This window comes from Papio anubis, chromosome 1, assembly GCF_008728515.1.
Source record: "Papio anubis isolate 15944 chromosome 1, Panubis1.0, whole genome shotgun sequence".
In the NCBI taxonomy this organism is placed as follows: domain Eukaryota; kingdom Metazoa; phylum Chordata; class Mammalia; order Primates; family Cercopithecidae; genus Papio; species Papio anubis.
This window is the reverse complement of record NC_044976.1, coordinates 182,666,711-182,686,104: the sequence shown is the minus strand read 5'-3', so window position 1 is coordinate 182,686,104 and position 19,394 is coordinate 182,666,711. Positions and strand designations below refer to the sequence as shown.

General features: G+C 39.5%; 1 protein-coding gene across 5 annotated transcripts in view; it reads left to right on the top strand.

Moving 5' to 3' along the window:
- SOAT1 (sterol O-acyltransferase 1) overlaps positions 1-19,394 on the top strand; it is a 63,275-nt gene that overhangs the window by 8,964 nt on the left and 34,917 nt on the right. For all 5 annotated transcript variants that reach the window (XM_003893454.4, XM_003893456.4, XM_009192476.3 and 2 more), the window contains exon 2: positions 28-153. In XM_003893454.4, coding sequence (XP_003893503.1) covers positions 36-153 — 118 coding nt within the window. In that variant the 5' untranslated portion in view covers positions 28-35. The remainder of the gene's footprint in view (positions 1-27; positions 154-19,394) is intronic.

Here is a 19,394-nt window from a genome sequence, read left to right as displayed (position 1 = left end):
ATACAAAAGCTTTACCTTCTGTCCTAGACAATACAATGGTGGGTGAAGAGAAGATGTCTCTAAGAAACCGGCTGTCAAAGTCCAGGGAAAATCCTGAGGAAGATGAAGACCAGAGAAAACCTGCAAAGGAGTCCCTAGAGGCACCTAGTAATGGTGAGGCTTAATTTTTTTTTTTTTAGGTGAATTAGTGAAATAGAGAACAAATACAGTGTTATAGATTAAGTATTGCTATCTCTTTAATTCTTTATTGTAAATGGGTATTGATAGAGTTTTATATGTCTAGTAACAAAGCAATTAGAAAGTACGTCCTTTCTTATTAATGAATTCAGTGGACATCTATTGGTATCTGCTGTGTTTTAGAGACTATTCATTCAGTCACCTAACCTACCAATAATTGCTGAGGTCCCCCGCTGGATGCTGGTGCTATAGCAGTGATCAGTATGGATTTGTTTGCCATTATGGAGCTCCAAGTTAAGTGAATGAGAAAACCTCCAAAATTATACACATAGTTAGATTTATCACAGTGTAATATTCTTATAATTAACTACTCTCATAATAGATATAATGAGTAAAATGTGAGTAGTTAGCAGGGTGCCTAATCCAGTTCAATACTGAGCTATAAATCTTGGGAGGGGAGTAGTAGTTAGGGAGTTTTATTAGTTCTTGTGTCCACATTTGCTTAATGCCTGACTACGAAGAGGAATACGATAGTCCTTTGTTGTTAAGGTCAAGGTTTATAACTATGAATGATAGACTTGTAAACACAACTCTAATTGATGTCATCTATTGCATCAGGGTATTTTATTTTTGCAGTGACATTTGTAAAGGTTTGATTGCAACAAGGATTTGAAATTTGAGGATTGTTTAGTTAACAAATAGGTGCAGAACTTTCTGAGACAGGTTGTCTTTGGCATTTCATCTCTTTTCATAAAGAAACAGTTTTGTTTTTTCTACCTAAATTTAATTAAAGTTAAATATCAACAGCTGGATCCCACCAGGAATGTAAATATTGCTGCTTGAGTTGGCATAATGAGGTTTATTGATAGGCTCTTAGCTATATATGACATATTTATATTGCATATGGGCTAGTTTTAGTGTGATATAAAATGTGAGATTTATGCAAAGGAGGATGAGCCAATACTGGGGAGAATTCTCCTTCCATGATTTAGGGACTTAGTGATAACCCAGCTTGTTTCCCTTGCCTGCATTTTCACACATTAGAAACTTCATACTTGTTTGTTCCTTCCAGTTCTCGGGACAGAAAAGTTATTTTAATTGAAACTTTCTGTCACTGTATGTGATCATTCTCTTTACGTCCCAAGTTTTTAAAAAGATTCTAAATTCTTCTAATTTCTATTATTTTCAGTGTTCTTTATTGTCCTAGTTCATTAAGTTTTAGTCAAGCCAGGTTTTAGTGCAGGTGTTAAAAATTGAATTGGTTAGCTTAAATCAAGAAGTGTAACAACCTCTTTGGTTTAATGTAAGTAATGCTAATTTGAAAATGTTTCTTCGCATATTGTAACATTTGTTAACCTTGGGGAGTAAGTGCTTTGGGAGTAATCCCAAAGTTCTGGGATTATGGGCGTGAGCCACCGCGCCCAGGCTGGTCTAGGTGCCCTTTCTTTCTCTCCTTTTTCTTTTCTTCTTTTTTTGAGACAGTTTTGCTCTTGTTGCCCAGAGTAGAGTGCAATGGTGCAATATTGGCTCACTGCAACCTCTGCCTCCTGGGTTCAAGCCATTCTCCTGCTTCAGCCTCCCAAGTAGCTGGGATTACAAGCATGCGTCACCACGCGCAGATAATTTTGTATTTTTAGTAGAGATGGGGTTTCTCCATGTTGGTCAGGCTGGTCTCGAACTTTTGACCTTAGATAATCCACCAACCTTAGCCTCCCAAAGTGCTGGAATTACAGGCATGAGCCACCGTGCCCGGCACTTTTTCTTCCCCTCTTCCTCCTTCTTTGTTTCTTCCCTTTTTCCCCATCCTCTTCTCTTCCTTTTTCCTTCCATTCCTCCTAATTTTTTTTTTTTTTTTTTGGAGACAGTTTCACTTTGTCGCCTAGGCTGGAGTGGTGCAATCTTGGCTTACTGTGACCTTCACCTCCCAGGCCCAAGTGATCCTCCTGCCTCAGCCTCCCGAGTAGCTGGGATAAAGTCATGTGCCACCACGCCCAGCTAATTTTTGTATTTTAATAGAGTCGGGACTTCAATATGTTGACCAGGCTGGTCTCGAACTCTGGCAAGTGATCTGGTTGCCCTGACCTCCCAAAGCGCTGGTATTATAGGCATGAGCCACCATGCCAGGTCTCCATTCCTTTTAATTTTTTAGTAATATATTTGCGTACCAATAAAGTCACCATTTTAAAGTTTACAATTCAGTGGTTGCTAATATATTTACAAGGTTGTAGAACCATCACTGCTGCTTAATTCCAAAACATTTTTATCACCCCCGAAAGAAGTCCCATTCCTCTCTTAGCCTCTAGCAACCGCTAATATACTTCCTGTCACTTTAGATTTGCTTGATCTGGGCATTTCTTATAAGGGGATTCATAGAACATGTGGCCTTTGTGTCTGGCTGCTTGAGCTTAGCATAATGTTTTCCATGTTTGTTTGGTTTTTTTATTTGAGGCGGGATCTTGCTCTGCTGTCCAGGCTGGAGTGCAGTGGCTGTTCACAGGCATGATTATAGCACATTGCAGCCTCAATCTCCTGGACTCAAGTGATCTTCCTTCCTCAGCCTCCTGAGCAGTGTGTTTTAAGATGTATCAGTACTTCATTTTTTTGTGTGTGTGGCTGAATAATATTTCATTGTGTAGGTATGATACAGTTTGCTTATCTGTCAGTTGATACTTATTTTGGGGGTTATTTACAATGATTGGCTGTTATAAATAATGCTATGAACATTTGTGTAGAAGCTTATGGAATATATGTTTTCAGTTCTCTTGGGTATATACGTAAGAGTTGAGTTACTGAGTCATGGTAAACGTGTGTTTAACTTTTTGAGGAACTGCTATACTTTTCCAAACCAGCTACTCCTTATGTTCCCACCAGCAATGTATGAGGGTTCCAATTTCTCCACATCCTCACCAAGACTTGTTATTATCGGTCTTTTGATGATAGCCTTCCAGCCAGCAGATTAATAATCTGGTGTCAGTTAAGCACCTTTGATCTAAATGTAAGACAGTGTACCAGGTTTGTTAATAGGGAGCTTGAAGTTGGTGTACATGAGATACCCAAATAGAAAACAATCCTTTGTTATAAATAGGAGCTAAGTGAGTTATAGTAACCAAGTAGAGACGGATGGGGTCGGGGGAGCCCTTGCTTTAGAATGAAGGAAAGTCTCACTGAAATAGATTTTGAGTTTGGCCTTTGAGATAAGACTGGGAGAGGGCTTTCAATCCAAAGAGGTATGTGTTTGTAAAGACTTTAAGACAGTACAGTGTTGTGTGTGTGGTGTTTGTTTGCTTTTAGAGAGGATGAGGGGTAAGTAGTACAGATGGATTTGTGGTTGGTTTTCATGGATAGGAATATAGAGCAAATTGGAAAGGCCAGAAGTAAGTAAGAAGATAAGGCTCCAACAGCCTCTTAGTACCCAGCCAACTGCCCTGACAGCCGGTGGATAGTGGCCCTTGCTGGGGACCCTCCAGTGGGCCCAGGAGGACAAAAGTGGCTTTAAATTTGACACATGCACATTGAAGCAAGTCAAAGGACTTGATGTGAAGCATAGAAGCAGATAGTGCCAAATAGCAAGCCGTAATTGGTATACATTTGATGAGTGGGGCAGTATTTCCTTCTTTTACTGCTGCTGAGGTGGTGGAAATTAGTTAAATTCATTGTGAAATGGCACACACTGAAGGTATTTGTTAATGAGGGTTCCAGAAGCGTTAGAAGTAGCACCACCATATGCTGACTTAGACCAAGTCAAGGAGTCACAAATGCTAGTGTGACAAGGCAGAGAGGATTGTTTTAGTAGGAAATAATAAAGACATTTCCTTTTCAAAACCAGCACATCTCAACCGTTTTCAGTCAACTCCCTTTAAACCTCTGGCACTAAAAACAGTGCCTTGCATACTTAATGTTAAATGAAAGACGACTAGGTTTTCTGGATTTAGAAAGACCACCTTTAATACCTCAAAATGAAGACATCTGTGCAGTTGGCAGTTGTGAGTGAAAACACCGTTTGCCAAAACAGACGGCTGGTCAGAAATGATTGTATACCTGAAAAGAAATGGTCAGTGTTCAATTACTGTAGCATTCTGGATGCTTAATAGGGGCTCTGGTTTTGTTGTAAAGGTGATGTCAGTTCTCAGAAATACCATGTCGACATGTTCTATGTGGTGGCTTGCATCTATAGTCTGAGCTGCTTGGGAGGACCATTTGAGCCTAGGAGTTGAAGTCCAGCCTAGGCAACATAGTGAGACCCCATCTCTTAAAAAAAAAAGGTCTTAACTACTGGAAGATTTGCGACTTAAAAAAAGAAAAAAAAGACTCGAAGTCTTACTGTATATGTTGTCATTGACTGATGACCTACTTGTGTTAATGATTTTGGACAAATCTTACAGCTTGCCAGTGCTTAGGTTGCCTTTTATGCAAAGTCAAGGATAGCCAATATGAAAGCACTTTCTGCGTGTATGGCACTGTGTTCATTAAGGTATTATCTTATTGGCAGTGCCGCCAACTCTTCTGTCCCAGTTCCTAAGGTAGCTTTTATAATCTCCTGTTGTATATCAACTGAGAATTATAATCTACGTGAAATCCTCTAATATTCCTACCAGTAATTACCTCTTGATTTAAAACAAGATAATATGATGTTGTAACAGTTCAGTGGTAATAAGGCAAATTATCTTCTTGCATATATAGTTAGCCTACACAGTTGATACAGACGTAGTGATAAAAGAAAAATAAGCCAAAGTTACTCTAGTTGAGTAATATAGTTCCCAGATGGCTGGGCACAGTGGCTGGCGCCTGTAATCCCAGCACTTTGGGAGGCCGAGGCGGGCGGATCGCTTGAGGTCAGGAGTTCGAGACTAGCCTGACCAACATGATAAAACCCTGTCTCTACTAAAAATACAAAAATCAGCTGGGCGTGGTGGTGGGTGCCTGTAATCCAAGCTACTCAGGAGGCTGAGGTAGTAGAATTGCTTGAACCCGGGAGACGGAGGTTGCAGTGAGCCGAGACTGCACCACTGCACTCCAGCCTGGGCAACAGAGTAAGATTCTGTCTAAAAAAAAAAAAAAAAAGTTTGGTTTTATTAAACAAATTGCTAAAATGTGAATATAAATTTTTTTAAATTTTAAAGTAATACTCATTGAAAAAATTCAAACACCATAGAAAGTTATTAAGTAATACTTCCTCCCACAAGTAACATTTTTTTTTTTACATGTGGGATCATATTTAAGATCTCATCTGCAATTTGTTTCTTCTATACTTTGTAAGTCTCAGATATTTTTTCATTTAGTATATGTAATTCTTTTAAATACCTGTGTAGTATTTCTGCTGTACAGATGCTTGGTGGTTTATTTAACTTGTCCCTTATTGATGGAAACTTAGGCTGTTTCCAGAGTTGCAGTATTACAGACAGTGCTACAGAGAGCATTATTGAAACAGCATCATTGCTTACTTGTACTGGTGTACCTATAGGATACATTCTTTTCTTTTTGAAAGGGAGTCTCCTTCTGTCGCCCAGGCTGGAGTGCAGTGGCGCGACCTCGGCTCACTGCAACCTCCGCCTCCCTGGTTCAAGCGATTCTCCTATCTCAGCTTCCTGAGTAGCTAGGATTACAGGGGCACGCCACCATGCCTGGCTAATTTTTGTATTTTTAGTAGAGACAGGGTTTCACCATGTTGGTCAGGCTGGTCTCGAACTCCTGACCTAGTGCGCCACCTGCCTCGGCCTCCCAAAGTGCTGGGATTACAGGCGTGATCCACTGTACCCGGCCAGGATACATTCTTAAAAGTGAAATTGCTATGTCAAAGGGCTTTTGCATTTAAAATTTAGATATTATCAAATTTCCTTTAAAAAATGTTATACCACTTTATATTCCTATTTATACTGTTTCACCACACTCTTTGCAATAATCTTACCAGTCTTTTAAAATTCCCGATTTGATGGGTGAAAGACAGTATACGTATAGCATAAATTTGTTCTCATGAATTTTAAGTGAGGTGTGGAAATTTTTTCATATTTATTGACCATGTTTTTTTTTCTTTAAAAGTCGTGTTCATATCCTTTGCTCACTTTTATTCCTTATCTGGTGGTTATTATTTTTAAGAGCTTTTTCTATATTAAAGAAATTAATCCTTTGATTGTGCACTTTGAATATTTTCTAACTAGTGATTTGTCTTTTGACTTTGCTTATGTATGTATGCTTTGCCATGTTTTGTTTTTATATATCAGATATTCTTTTAATTGGTGTAGTGTTTTTTTTGTTTTGTTTTGTTTTTGTTTTTTGAGATGGAGTCTCACTCTGTTGCCCAGGCTGGAGTGGAGTGCAATGGCATGATCTTGGCTCACTGCAGCCTCTGCCTCCCGGGTTCAAGCAGTTCTCCTGCCTTAGCCTCCTGAGTAACTGGGATTACAGGCATGTGCCACCATGCCCCACTAATTTTTGTATTTTTGGTAGAGACAGGGTTTCACCACGTCAGCCAGGCTGGTCTCGAACTGCTGACCTCAAGTGATCCACCCACCTCAGCCTCCCAAAGTGCTGGGATTACAGGCATGAGCCACCATGCCTGGCTGCTTATAGGTTTTTTTGATCATGCTTAGAAATCATTCAAGATTATGAAAAAAAGAAAACACGACTTTTGTTTACTTTTGTGGTGTTTTATAGTGACATATTTGATCCACGTGAAATTTATTTTTGAGTGATGCATTCATCATTGGGGAATCTAAATTTTTAGTTTTCCAAAATGGCTAGCTAGTTGTTTGAACATTAACTATTAAGTCTTTGTTTCTGTATGAACATACACTAATTTCTAGCTCAGATACACATTTCTAGCTCAGATTCCATTTTTCTGAAGTAGTGCAGACATGCGAGTAGTTGAGAACTTTGTACAGTTTTCGTGGTCAGTGGAGCAATAGACGATTACAGTTGGATTTTACTATCTTCCCTTTTATTATTAAGATTGAAAAGTGATTGGCTCAAGAAATACTCCCAAGCCTAACCATACTATGGACATAAAGGTGATTTTTTTGAGACTCCGTCTCAAAAAAAAAAAAAAAAAAAAAAGTGATTTTTCAAGTGACTTTTGTATTGCTTTGTGGAGAAGAAAGTGAAGCTGGAATGTAGGTGTTCTAAGACATGGTCAATAAGAGTTTTTTAGAAAGCAATCAGGATTTAAAAATGAGTTTGAATTTCTAGGCAATAAACTAGTCAGTGCCTACACGTTAGCTAGTTCTGTTCTTGCCACAAGTAGATGAAGATAACATTTGTTAAAAGAACTGAAACTTGAAAATTGGTTATTAGTCACTGATTAGTATTCCTTAATCATCTTTAGGAGTATAATCACATAGGTTGGCTGGCTTTTTTTTTTTTTTTTTTTTTTTTTTTTAATGCTAGGGGTCAGAAGACATGGATTTCTTCAGGCTCAGTTACTGTTACTTATTGGCCATGTGACAGTGTACAAGATGTTTAATTTCTTTGAATCTCAGCTTCTTTATTTTAAAAATAGAAATGAGGCCAGATTAGGCCGGGCGCGGTGGCTCAAGCCTGTAATCCCAGCACTTTGGGAGGCCGAGACGGGCAGATCACGAGGTCAGGAGATCGAGACCATCCTGGCTAACACGGTGAAACCCCGTCTCTACTACAAAATACAAAAAACTAGCCGGGCGAGGTGGCGGGCGCCTGTAATCCCAGCTACTCGGGAGGCTGAGGCAGGAGAATGGCGTGAACCCGGGAGGCGGAGCTTGCAGTGAGCTGAGATCCGGCCACTGCACTCCAGTCTGGGCGACAGAGCGAGACTCCATCTCAAAAAAAAAAGAAATGAGGCCAGATTGGTGGCTCACGCTTATAATCCAAGCACTTTGGGAGGCTGAGGTGGAAGGATTGTTTGAGGCCAGGAGTTTAAGACCAGTCTGGGCAACATAGCAAGACCCCATCTTTAAAAAAATTTTAAAAAAGTAGGTGGGCATGGTAACATGTGCCTGTAGCCCAAGCTACTCAGGAGGCTGAGGTGGGAGGATTGCTTGAGCCCAGGAGTTAGAGGTCACAGTGAGCTGGGATTGCACCACTGCACTCCAGCCTGGGTGACAGAGCAAGACTATATGTTAAAATTTGTAGCAGATTTAACAAGGATGGGGATTTAGAAATTTGGAGGCTGTAATGTCTTCAGGGAAAGAAGAGTTGCGGAATGGGTGGAAAATATTGGCTAGCAAGAAAGCAAAGATAAGAAGTGTAAACTTCTTTCTCAGAACATTTTGTATTAGAAGGAAAAGTACAGCATGTCATGAGGGTTAAGTGATCTTCAAAAGGACTGGTTTTTTAAGAAAAAATCATTTCTCAAATTTCAGTTATGTTGCCATTATATTACTATTACTATGTAACTTTAAAAAATTCACTTAAAAATTTATTCTCAACCTAAGTAATAAATTGTTAAATCATAGGTTTGATGTTCAGTTACTTATTTTTTTAAAACAAATTTAACATGTAATACTTGATAAGTAAGTGTTAGGAGAACCACAGATTTTATTTTCAATATCATTGATGACATCCATGTCATAATTTCTGAAACATGATTTTTAAAGAACAAATTGTCTCAGAAATGTAAATGTGGACAATATTATTGACTCAATGGGTTGAACTTTTTGAATAGGGAAAGATCAAGATAATAGTAGTTTGCAGGGGTAGTCTTGAAAAAGAGATGGGCTACTCTTTCCTCTGACACAGAAATGTTGGAGAAGAGGATGAAAGACAGCGAAAATTAAGAAACATAGAAGACATTTAAGGATTGGTAGCAAAACTGAACAACTAAAAAGTTACTTGGTGGGGCTGGGACTTGAAAATGGAAAAGGTTTCGAAACACTTTTGTGAGGAATGTCACAGAAATTCATCAAGAGGCAAAGACAAAGATTGCATATTTTCATTGCAGGCCTGCCTAAGGCTTGACAGCAGCAGTTTAAAATGGGCCCATTTTCCTAATTTTTTTCTGTAGTGCATGGCAATTTGGAATCAGAAGGCAGATAGCAGGTAATATCTGGAGTCAGCGTGTGGCTTCGTGGGTCCAGAAAATTGGTGGTGGTGATAAAGGACAGATAGAAGTAATGACAGGGGGTTAGTAAGTCTGTTCTGGTTGAGAAAACTAGAAAACCAAAACAATGACTTCTATCAGAAGAGAAACTGTCTCTTTCCCTGTCTTTCTCTTTAGCGATGAAACCTTCCATAGAAATTCCCCAACAGACTTCTCATGTCTCATTGGCCAGAGTTCGATTACAAGTTATGCTAGCTATCTACCTTTTGCTTCTCCAGTCTTTTCTACCCTACTTTGTTTCCTGGGAGACTAACCTTAAGAACTGCAACAATAGTCTCCAATGCCCTGTGTGGTTCTGGTAGGCTTGGCCAGTGGGGGAACTTCAGGAGATCTAAGAGCAGAGAGTAAGGTGGGTGTGTCTGTAACTAAGTTTCTCTCCCTGGTAGGTAACCATCGCTCCTCTCTAATATTTCTCTCCAAAGAGTTCTCTCTGAGTTCCACTAACCCTTTCCCCACTTTGCCCTTTGTGGCCTCAGGATGGTAACAGCTTTCATGATGTTTATTACTAGCCCTAGAATTCCGTATCATCCTTACCATCCTTTGTTGGTTTTCTTAAACTCTGACCACACACTTACAAAAAGGACCTCTTTAAATTTTTCCCAGTCAGTAAGCTTGAGTGGGTCATCTCTTTGCTACCTGATATTCAGGCCCATTTTTAAGTCAGTTTTTGGCAAAGGCAGTGACATGCGTGTCCTTATTTGGGAAGCAACCATCAGTATTCACCATAGCTGTGTTGTATTATAAAAAATAATGTGTATGTACTTGTCCGTTTTATTTGCCAACCAGATTTACGGTAAACTTGGCCATCTAGAACAAAGTTGGCAAAGGTGGCTATGTTCATTCCTTTGTGTTGGTAGTGCTTTCTCATGCTGCAACAGTGGAGTTGAGTAGTTGTTACATAGTTGCAGACTATACTGCCCTTTATGGAAAAAGCTTTCTGATTCTTGATCTAGAATTACGTTGTTCAATATGGCTGCCACTAGAAGTACACTGTTTAATATAGTCTGGTTGAGCACTTGAAATGTGGCTAGTCTGGACTGAGAAACACTATAGTTGTAATACGTCAGATTTCAGAGACTTACTTGCACCTGTTTCTTTTCACTTTTTAATGTGGCTGCTGAACATTTTAAAATTACACACGGTGATTCACATTTTTTATATATATATATTTTTGTTTTGTTTTGTTTTGTTTTTAGACAGAGTTTTGCTCTTGTTTCCCAGGCTGGAGTGCAGTGGTGCGATCTCGACTCACCACAACCTCTGCCTCCCAGGTTCAAGCAATTCTCTTGCCTCAGCCTCCCAGGTAGCCGGGATTACAGGCATGCTCCACCACGCCTGGCTAATTTTGTATTTTTAGTAGAGACGGGGTTTCTCCATGTTGGTCAGGCTGGTCTCCATGTTGGTTAGACCTCATGATCACATGAGGTCACCCGACCTCAGGTGATGCGCCTGCCTCGACCTCCCAAAGTACTGGGATTACAGGTGTGAGCCACCTCACCCAGCCACACATTTTATGTTTATAGGACAACACTGATCAGGAATGTAACTGGTGGCCTGGAAAGTAAGTAGATAAACTTCCCTTAGACAAAAGCCTATTAAATACAATATTGTCAAGAAAAGAGAGCATGGCATTTAGAGGCATCTGACTGAGCTTCAGGCCTCAGAAAAATCCAACAAGTCTTCATAGCTTCATTCCTTTGCCTGGAATAGTTTCTAGCATTTGTTCACCATAATTTTTCTTTATTATTTGAGACTCAGTTCAAATATTGACTCCTCTGCAAAAGCCTCCTACACGCCTCATTCTTCCACAGCGCTTCTCTGTATTGTCCTTTTGCCTATTTGTAGTTTTCTCCTGAGATCCTGAAGGGAGGGTTTGCCCTGCATGTATTAGGTGCTCAGTGGGCGGGCCTTTACTTAATGCATGAGTACATAAATTGAGTAAATTAGTTACGAGTTTAACAAGCCTGATTATTTGTCTCTTTTCTTCTGTGTAACTTTGGCAGTAAATCGACTATAGTAATAGAAGTGTAGGATTGTTAGGGAGAACACTGTGGAAGCAGCCTAGGTAGAAAGGCACAGCTCGCTGGGGCTGTTGAGTGGGGCCTGATTGCGCTCTACATTTCCGGTTTTGCTAAAGGTATCACTATAATAGTATAGTACAACAGTGGATCACTCTTACTTGTCCTGAAGATTATGTAGGGTAAAGTACATTTTTGTTTTATTTTTTGTAGAGAATGGGAGTCTTGCTTTGTTGCTCAGGCTGGTCTCAAACTCCTGGCTTCAAGTGACCCTCCTGTCTCTGCCTCACAAAGTGCTAGGATAATAATAGGTGTGAGCCAGTATACCTGAAGTCTGGTGTTTTGTTTTGTTTTTTTTTTTTTTAGGGTGGCAAAGCATTCATAATTTTACAAAAATTTTCATCAAAACTGGTTAAAATAAGATTTTTGACGTGTCAAGGAATAAATTTTAAACATGCCCATTAAATATAGTAGGGTTTAAAAGAGAGAGCATTTATTCATGAAGGTAAATATTGCAAGCCTGATTTTTTTTAGAAATCAGAAAGTTAGGGGAAAAATGTTGAATAGTTTTCCTTAAGGACTTACGTGGGGTTCTATTAAGTTTCAGATAGCAAATAACTGACTCCTAGTGTTAGCAGTTAGTGTGTTACTAGAGGTAAGGCAAATAATTCAGAAATTACATCACCCTCAGTCCTGGCTTATCATTGTTTCAGGGTCAGTGTTTTAGAACTTGAGAAGCCTTGAGTTGAGTGCTGGTAAATAGTTCTTCAAATCATTGGATGTGGGTGGGGATGGTGGCTCATCCTTGTAATCCCAACAATTTCAGAGGCCAAGGCCTGAGGATTGCTGGAGGCCAGGAATTCAAGACCAGCCTGGGCAACATAGCGAGGCTCTGTCTTTACAAATATTTTTTTTAAAAATTAGGTGGGCGTGGTGGCATGTGAGTGTGGTGGCATGTGCCTATAGTCCTAGCTACTTGGGAGGCTGAGGTGGGAGGATCCCTTGAGCCTAGGAGTTCCAGACCACAGTGAGCTATTATCATGCCATAGCCACTGCCCCCTTGCCTGGGCAACAGAGTGAGAACCTGTCTGGGAAAAAAAAAAAAAAAAGCTGTGGATATTAGCTTTTGGGCATTCTTTTGACTTTTTTTGACATTTTGTCTTCATTTATTTATGAAATAGTTTATTTATGAAACTATGGTCTGGTCATAGAACTAAATTAAAAATATATTCATATAACGTATTGAAAAATCAAATGGACATTTGTCTTACCCTTATATTTCTTAATCAGTTACCAGTTTGTAAATATCTTAAATTAATCCTCTGCTCTCCATTCTCCTTGCCATTTACAACATCACTTTTTGTCTGTATTTATTGCATTTCTCTGTTATGTGATCCTTTCCATCTTCCAGTATCAGCTCAGTATTTCCCTGCATAAAATTCTTAGTTTCCTCAAAGCCCTTGTTATTATATGACCTCTAATCTGCTTCCCTGTCATCAAATCTGCCACTATCGATAATTGAAGACATTCTGCTGTCTCTTGGCTTCCACTGATGTTAAGTCAGGCACACGTTCTAATTGCAGTACTTGTGTAGTTGATATTCTTTCTGGGTGCTTTTAGTTTTTTTTAACCCCTGCGTCAGGCAGTTTCACTGCGATGTGTCTAAGTAGATTATTATTATTATTATTATTTCTTTTGAGATGGAGTTTCACTCTTGTTGCCCAGGCTGGAGTGTGATCTTAGCTCACCACAACCTCTGCCTCCCGGGTTCAAAACTGCCTCATCCTCCCGAGTAGCTGGGATTACAGGCATGCACCACCATGCCTGGCTAATTTTGTATCTTTAGTAGAGACAGAGTTTCTCCATGTTGATCAGGCTGGTCTCTAACTCCCGACCTCAGGTGATCCACCTGCCTCAGCTTCCCAAAGTGCTAGGATTGCAGGCGTGAGCTACCACACCTGGCCCTAAGTAGATTATTTATCCTGCTTGGAATTCTTTGACTTTATCCTAGAATTTGTATCTTTCAATAGTTCTGGCCAATTCTCAGCTATAATCACCTCAAATATTGTCTCTCCTTATAGAGCTCTGATTAGATGCATTTTGTACCTTCTTATTCTTCATGTCTTTTTTCAAGTGACATACTATGAAAAGAAAAGTTCAATAGAAGATTAAATTATATTTCTACCATAAAAATAGAGTAATAGTGCGATGAAAATAATATAGAAGAATATGTAATGACAGAGAAAAATGTCTACAATATATTAAGTGAAAAAAGCAGATTATAAAGCAGTATGCATATGAGTTTGTTTTTATGTTTTAATGGTTTGTTTTTAAAGGAAGGAGTTATTAAGCTTTAATTACCCCAAATATGCCTCTAAAGTTCATTTTGGCAAAGTAAATATTTCTGTTCAGTGTATTTTTTCTGGGAAATTGCTTTTATAAATTTGAATGACTTTAAATCATCCTTTTTAGGCAAAATATACAATAGCAATTGTCAATGCTGAAATAAAAATACTTAAGCTATTACCATGTAGAGTAAATGAGAAAATACAAATTCTCAATTTTAAAAATTCATCTGCCAAAATTATAGTTCATTATCATAGGTTTTTTTTTTTTTAATGAAGATAGCAAGCTAGACGTTGTAGTTTTCTGTTTCACACTTTTCAGCATTCATTCCATTCTGTTTCATTCGCTTATCTGTGTAGGTCTGTGCACATAATAATGTCTGATGTTTCTCGGTTCCCGTAATGTAACAGATAACTTGACACTTTATTAAAAAGATAGAATAAAGATACTGAGTATCTCATTATTCACAAACTCATTTGTGAATAATGGCAGATGGCATTCAAAATTAACTCTACCCTGGGCCAGGTAGGGCGACACACGCCTATAATCGCAGCATTTTGGGAGGCTGAGGCAGGAGGACTGCTTGAGGCCAGGAGTTCAAGTCAAGACCAGCCAGGGCAACATAGTGAGACCCTGTCTCTACAAAACACTTAAAAAAAAATTAGCTGGGTGTGGTGGTGGCACACATCTATGGTCCTAGCTAGCGGGTGGCTGATGCAGGAGAATCACTTGAGCTCAAGTGTTAAGAGGCCACAGTGAGCTGTGATTGTGCCTCTGCAGTCCAACCTAGGTGACAGAGTGAGATCCTGTCTCAAAAACAAAAAAGCCCAAAAAACTCTACCCATATTTTATTAAAAGGGCAGATATCAATTAATCCAACTGCTTTTAAAATTACAGTGGTACCATGATTCAGTGTGAAAATAAGAAACTGTCTCTAAATCTGTGACAATAATAGTAAAGCTCAGTATGTACCATACACAGGAGTTACACAGAGCAGTACTTTCTCATAAAAAAATACTGTCGTACCTTTCAAATCCAATTTTTGTTATAAAATTACAAAAAAGATTCTCAGTCAGAATACCGCAGTTAGTCAAGTTAAACACCGGGAAACTACATTTCTGTAACTTAATATACAGAAAGGAATATTTCAGAACAGAGAAATTAGAATGAAATGAATTTTAGGATATTTTTAGCATCACCTCCCCAAAACCCTGTACCCATTAGCAGTTATTCCCTTTTTGCCATAACCCCACGCCTCACTCTCTAGGCAACCACCAGCGTTTTGTCTGTCTCAGTAGAGTTATCTATTCTGGACAGTGTCATGTAAATAGGATCATACAATATGTAGTCTTTTGTGAGTTCCTCTTTTCACTTGGCAAAATGTTCACGTTTCACCCGTATTATAGCATGTATTAGTATTTCTTTTTTGAGAGGGCATGTTTTGATTTCTCTTGTGTATATACCTAGGAGTGGAATTACTACATCATATATTGGCTCTGTGTTTAATCTGTCGAGGAACTTCCAGACTGTTTTTCAAAGCACTACACTTTCCACCAGCAATGTCCTGGATAATTGAAGTTTCTTTCTCCACATTCAAGCCAACACTTGTTGTTGTTTGTGTTTTTGATTATAGCCATCATAGTGGGGGCGAAATGATATCTCATTGTAGTTTTGATTTGAATTTTCCTGATGGCCAGGGATGTTGAGTGTCTTTTCGTGTGGTTATTGGGCATTTTTTTTTAAAAGAGAAATATCTGTTCTGTTCAGTTACTTTGCCTATTTTTTTTTTTTTTTAGACGGAGTCTCGCTCTGTCACCCAGGCTGGAGATCTATGGCGTGATCTCGGCTCATTGCAACCTCTGCCTCCTGGGTTCAAGCAATTCACCTGCCTCAGCCTCCTGAGTAGCTGGGTTTACAGGCATGTGCCACCATGCCTGGCTAATTTTGTATTTTTAGTAGAGACAGGGTTTTTCCATATCGGTCAGGCTGGTCTCGAACTCCTGCCCTCGGGTGGTCAGCCTGCCTTGGCCTCCCAAAGTGCTGGAATTACAGGCATGAGCCACTGTGCCCGGCCTACTTTGCCTATGTTTTAATTAGACTGTTTGTCTTTTTATTTTTTTATTTTATTTTACCTTATTTTTGAGACAGTCTTGCTCTGTAGCCCAGGTTGGAGTACAGTGGCACATTCTTGGCTTACTGCAACTTCTGCCTCATAGGTTCAAGTGATCCTCTCACCTTAGCCTCCCAAGTAGCTGAGACTACAGGTGCGCATCCCCACGCCTAGCTAACTTTTGTATTTTTAGTAGAAAAGGGATTTTGCCATATTGTCCAGGCTGATCTCAAACTCCTGGGCTTGAGTGATTCTCCCACCTTGGCCTCCCAAAGTGCTGTGGTTACGGATATAAGCCACCATGCCTGGCCTATTTGTCTTTTTAATGTTGAGTTGTAAAAGTTCTTTATGTATTCTGGATACAAGTCCCTAATCAGATTTGCAAATTTTTTTCCCATTCTGCGGGTTGTCTTTTTACTTTCTTGATGGTGTTCTTTGTAGCACAAAAGTGACTTAAATTTTGATAGAATCTATCAATATAGTTAATCTATATTTTCTAATGTTGATCGTTCTTTTGGTGTCTTAGAAGTCATTGTCAGTCCAAGGCCTCTGTTTTCTTCTATATTTTTAGATGTTTGATCCTTTGTGAGTTAGTTTCTACATATGGTGTGAGTTCCAGGTCCATATTCATGCTTTTTCATGTGGCTATTCAGTTGTCCCAGCTCTGTTTGTTGAAAAGAAGAATCTTTCTGCATTTTTCTTGGCACCTTTGTCGAAAATCAGTTATTAATAATCATAAAGGTGAATGTTTGTTTATTTCTGGACTCTCAGTTCTTTTCCATTGATCATCTATGTGTCTATCTCTAAAATTGGGAAGTGTGAATTTTCCAGCTTTGTTATTTTCTTTTTCATGATTTGTATGGCTATTCTGTGTTCTTGAATTTCTATATGAATTTTAGGATCTGCTTGTCAATTTCTGCAAAGAAGCCAGGTGAAATTTTGGTGAGGATTGCTTTAAATCTATGGAAGAATTGGTGAGCATTGCCATGTTAACAATATTAAATCTTCTAGTCAATGAATATGGGATGTCTTTAGACTTATTTAGTTCAATTTTTATTCCATTTTCTTCATGGCACCTTTTATTTACATCAGATATTATAAAGTTGATGAATTCACATTCTTTTCTTTCATTTTATTTATTTATTTTTTTGAGACAGAGTCTCGTTCTGTTGCCCAAGCTGGAGTGCAGTGGCATGATCTCGGCTCATTGCAGCTTCCACCTCCCAGGTTCAAGTGATTGTCCTGCCTCAGCCTCCCAAGTGTCAGGGACTACAGGCGCACAGCACCACGGCCTGTCAAATTTTTTTTCTTTTTTTTCTTTCTTTTTTTTTTTGAGATGGAGTCTCATTTTGTCTCCCAGGCTGGAATGCAGTGGCACGATCTCGTCTCACTGCAACCTCTGCCTCCTGGGTTCAAGCAATTGTCCCTACCTCAGCCGCCTAAGTAGCTGGGATTATAGGTGCCTGCCACCATGCCTGGATAATTTTTATAGTTTTAGTAGAGGTGGGGTTTCGCCATGTTGTCCAGGCTGGTCTCGAATTCCTGACCTTAGGTGATCCGCCCGCCTTGGCCTCCCAAAGTGCTGGGATTATAGACATGAGCCCCCATGCCCAGCCATGAACTCATATTCTTGGATATAATCTTTGTCATCCTTTGTAATCATTTCTGGTTGAGGTATGGCATTTTCCTTTATTCTTGGCACATTGGCAAATATCTTCTGAGACTTTCTTTTGAACCATTGTATTTTTAAAAACATTTATTGTAGAGATGGGGTCTTGCTACATTGCCCAAGATGGTCTCAAATCCCTAGGCTCAACTGATCCTCGCCACTTGGCCTCCCAAAGTGTGGGGATTTCAGGCGTGAGGCACCATGCCTAGCCTGAATCATTATATCTTTATGATCATTCATATTCACCCTAAGGCTGTATAACATAATGATTTCCTCCATTATAGTCTGCAGAAATTCCAAGTCAGAAGTATTTGTTGTGGAACTTTCCTCCATCTCTAGTGCAGCTGTGGTTGGCTCCCATTTCTAATTGGCTGTTTGATTGGACCTCTTCTATGTCTTTTAACCTCTCTATTATTCTCTATCACTATTTCTCTGGACTATCTTCTGTATAATTTCCTTTGGTCTATATTCCCATTTACTAGTACTCTCTTCAGACATGTTTAATCTACTGTTTAATTTATCCATTGAATTTGAAACTTCAATTTTTTTTGTTTTGAGAAATCTTGTTGGTTTTTTTCAAGTCTGTTTGGTTAAATGGTTTCTTGTTCTTGCTTATGTTTTCCTTCTTTTTTTCTTTCCTTTTTTTTTTTTGAGACAGGGTCTCACTCTGTTACCTAGGTTGGAGTGCAGTGGTGCGATCACGCTTACTGCAGGCTCAAATTCTTGGGTTCAAGTGACCTTCCCACCTCAGCCTCCCAGGTAGCTGGGACTACAAGCATGCACCACCATGCCTGGCTTATTTTAAAACTTTGATGGGGTCTTGCTATGTTGTCCAGGCTGGTCTTGAACTCCTGGCAACAAACAATCCTCCCCACCAGCCTCCTAAAGCGCTAGGATTACAAGTGTGCACCCCCACGCCCAGCCTTCCTTTTCTATGTTTTCAAGTTTCACTTTTATTTCCCTTAACATATTAATCATTCTGATTTTTTTTTGTCCTAAAAGTAACAAATCCATTATCTTTAGTTTTTCAGTTCTGGATCTCTTGGCTGTTTCTGCTGTTTCCCATTTATTCTGCCTAGTTTCCTAGTATGTTTTATGAAGTTTGACTATTTTCCTTTTTTTTCTTTTTTCTTTTTTTTGAGACAGAGTCTCACTCTGTCATCCAGGCTGGCATGCAGTGGTGCAATATCGGCTCACTGCAACCTCCACCTCCCAGATTCAAGCGATTCTCCTTCCTCAGCCTCCCGAGTAGCTGGGACGAGCTTTTCCTTTTTATGGTAACTTTATCTTTTGGAATTCTATGAGTAGCTGGGACGAGCTTCTCCTTTTTGTGGTAACTTTATCTGTTGGAATTCTGTACAGCCTTGATTGATATTGTAATCTTCCAGGGAGGAATTTCACTTGTGTCTGCCAGTAGCCTGGAGACCCAACCTGGATTAGCTTTAGAATATATTTATCTCAGATTTTTCAGACCACATAGATAGTGTGAGTTTAGATTGCAAACTCTAGTGAGGGGGTTATGATTTCTTGGGGCAAATTTTCCCTCTCTGCACAGCATCGAGTAGAGACAGACACATTTCCTTCTGTTTTGGTTTCTTTCTTATACACTGGGGTTGTGGCCTTATGTGTGGTCCCTGGCTTTATGTGGCAGTATCCTGTTAGACTTCCCATTTTGGGCAGGCCCTAGACTTTGCCATTTTGTAAAGTATTGTCCTCTGCGCACTATTCTGCAAAAATACCGTACCCTGTGTTGCTGTCCGTGTAGAAGCTCAAGGTTTCTAGGATTTGGCGAGAATGCTTAGATTTCTTATATGTCCCCTAGAATTCCGGTTTCACTTTCTTCCCTCCCTCCCTCTCTCCCTCCCTCCCTCCCTCCCTCCCTCCCTCCTTCCTTCCTTCCTTCCTTCCTTCCTTCCTTCCTTCCTTCCTTCTTGCCCTCTGGATTTATGCTAGCTTGGCAATAACTTTTACAAGGTTTTCGGTTTTTAATATTTTACCCAGCATCTT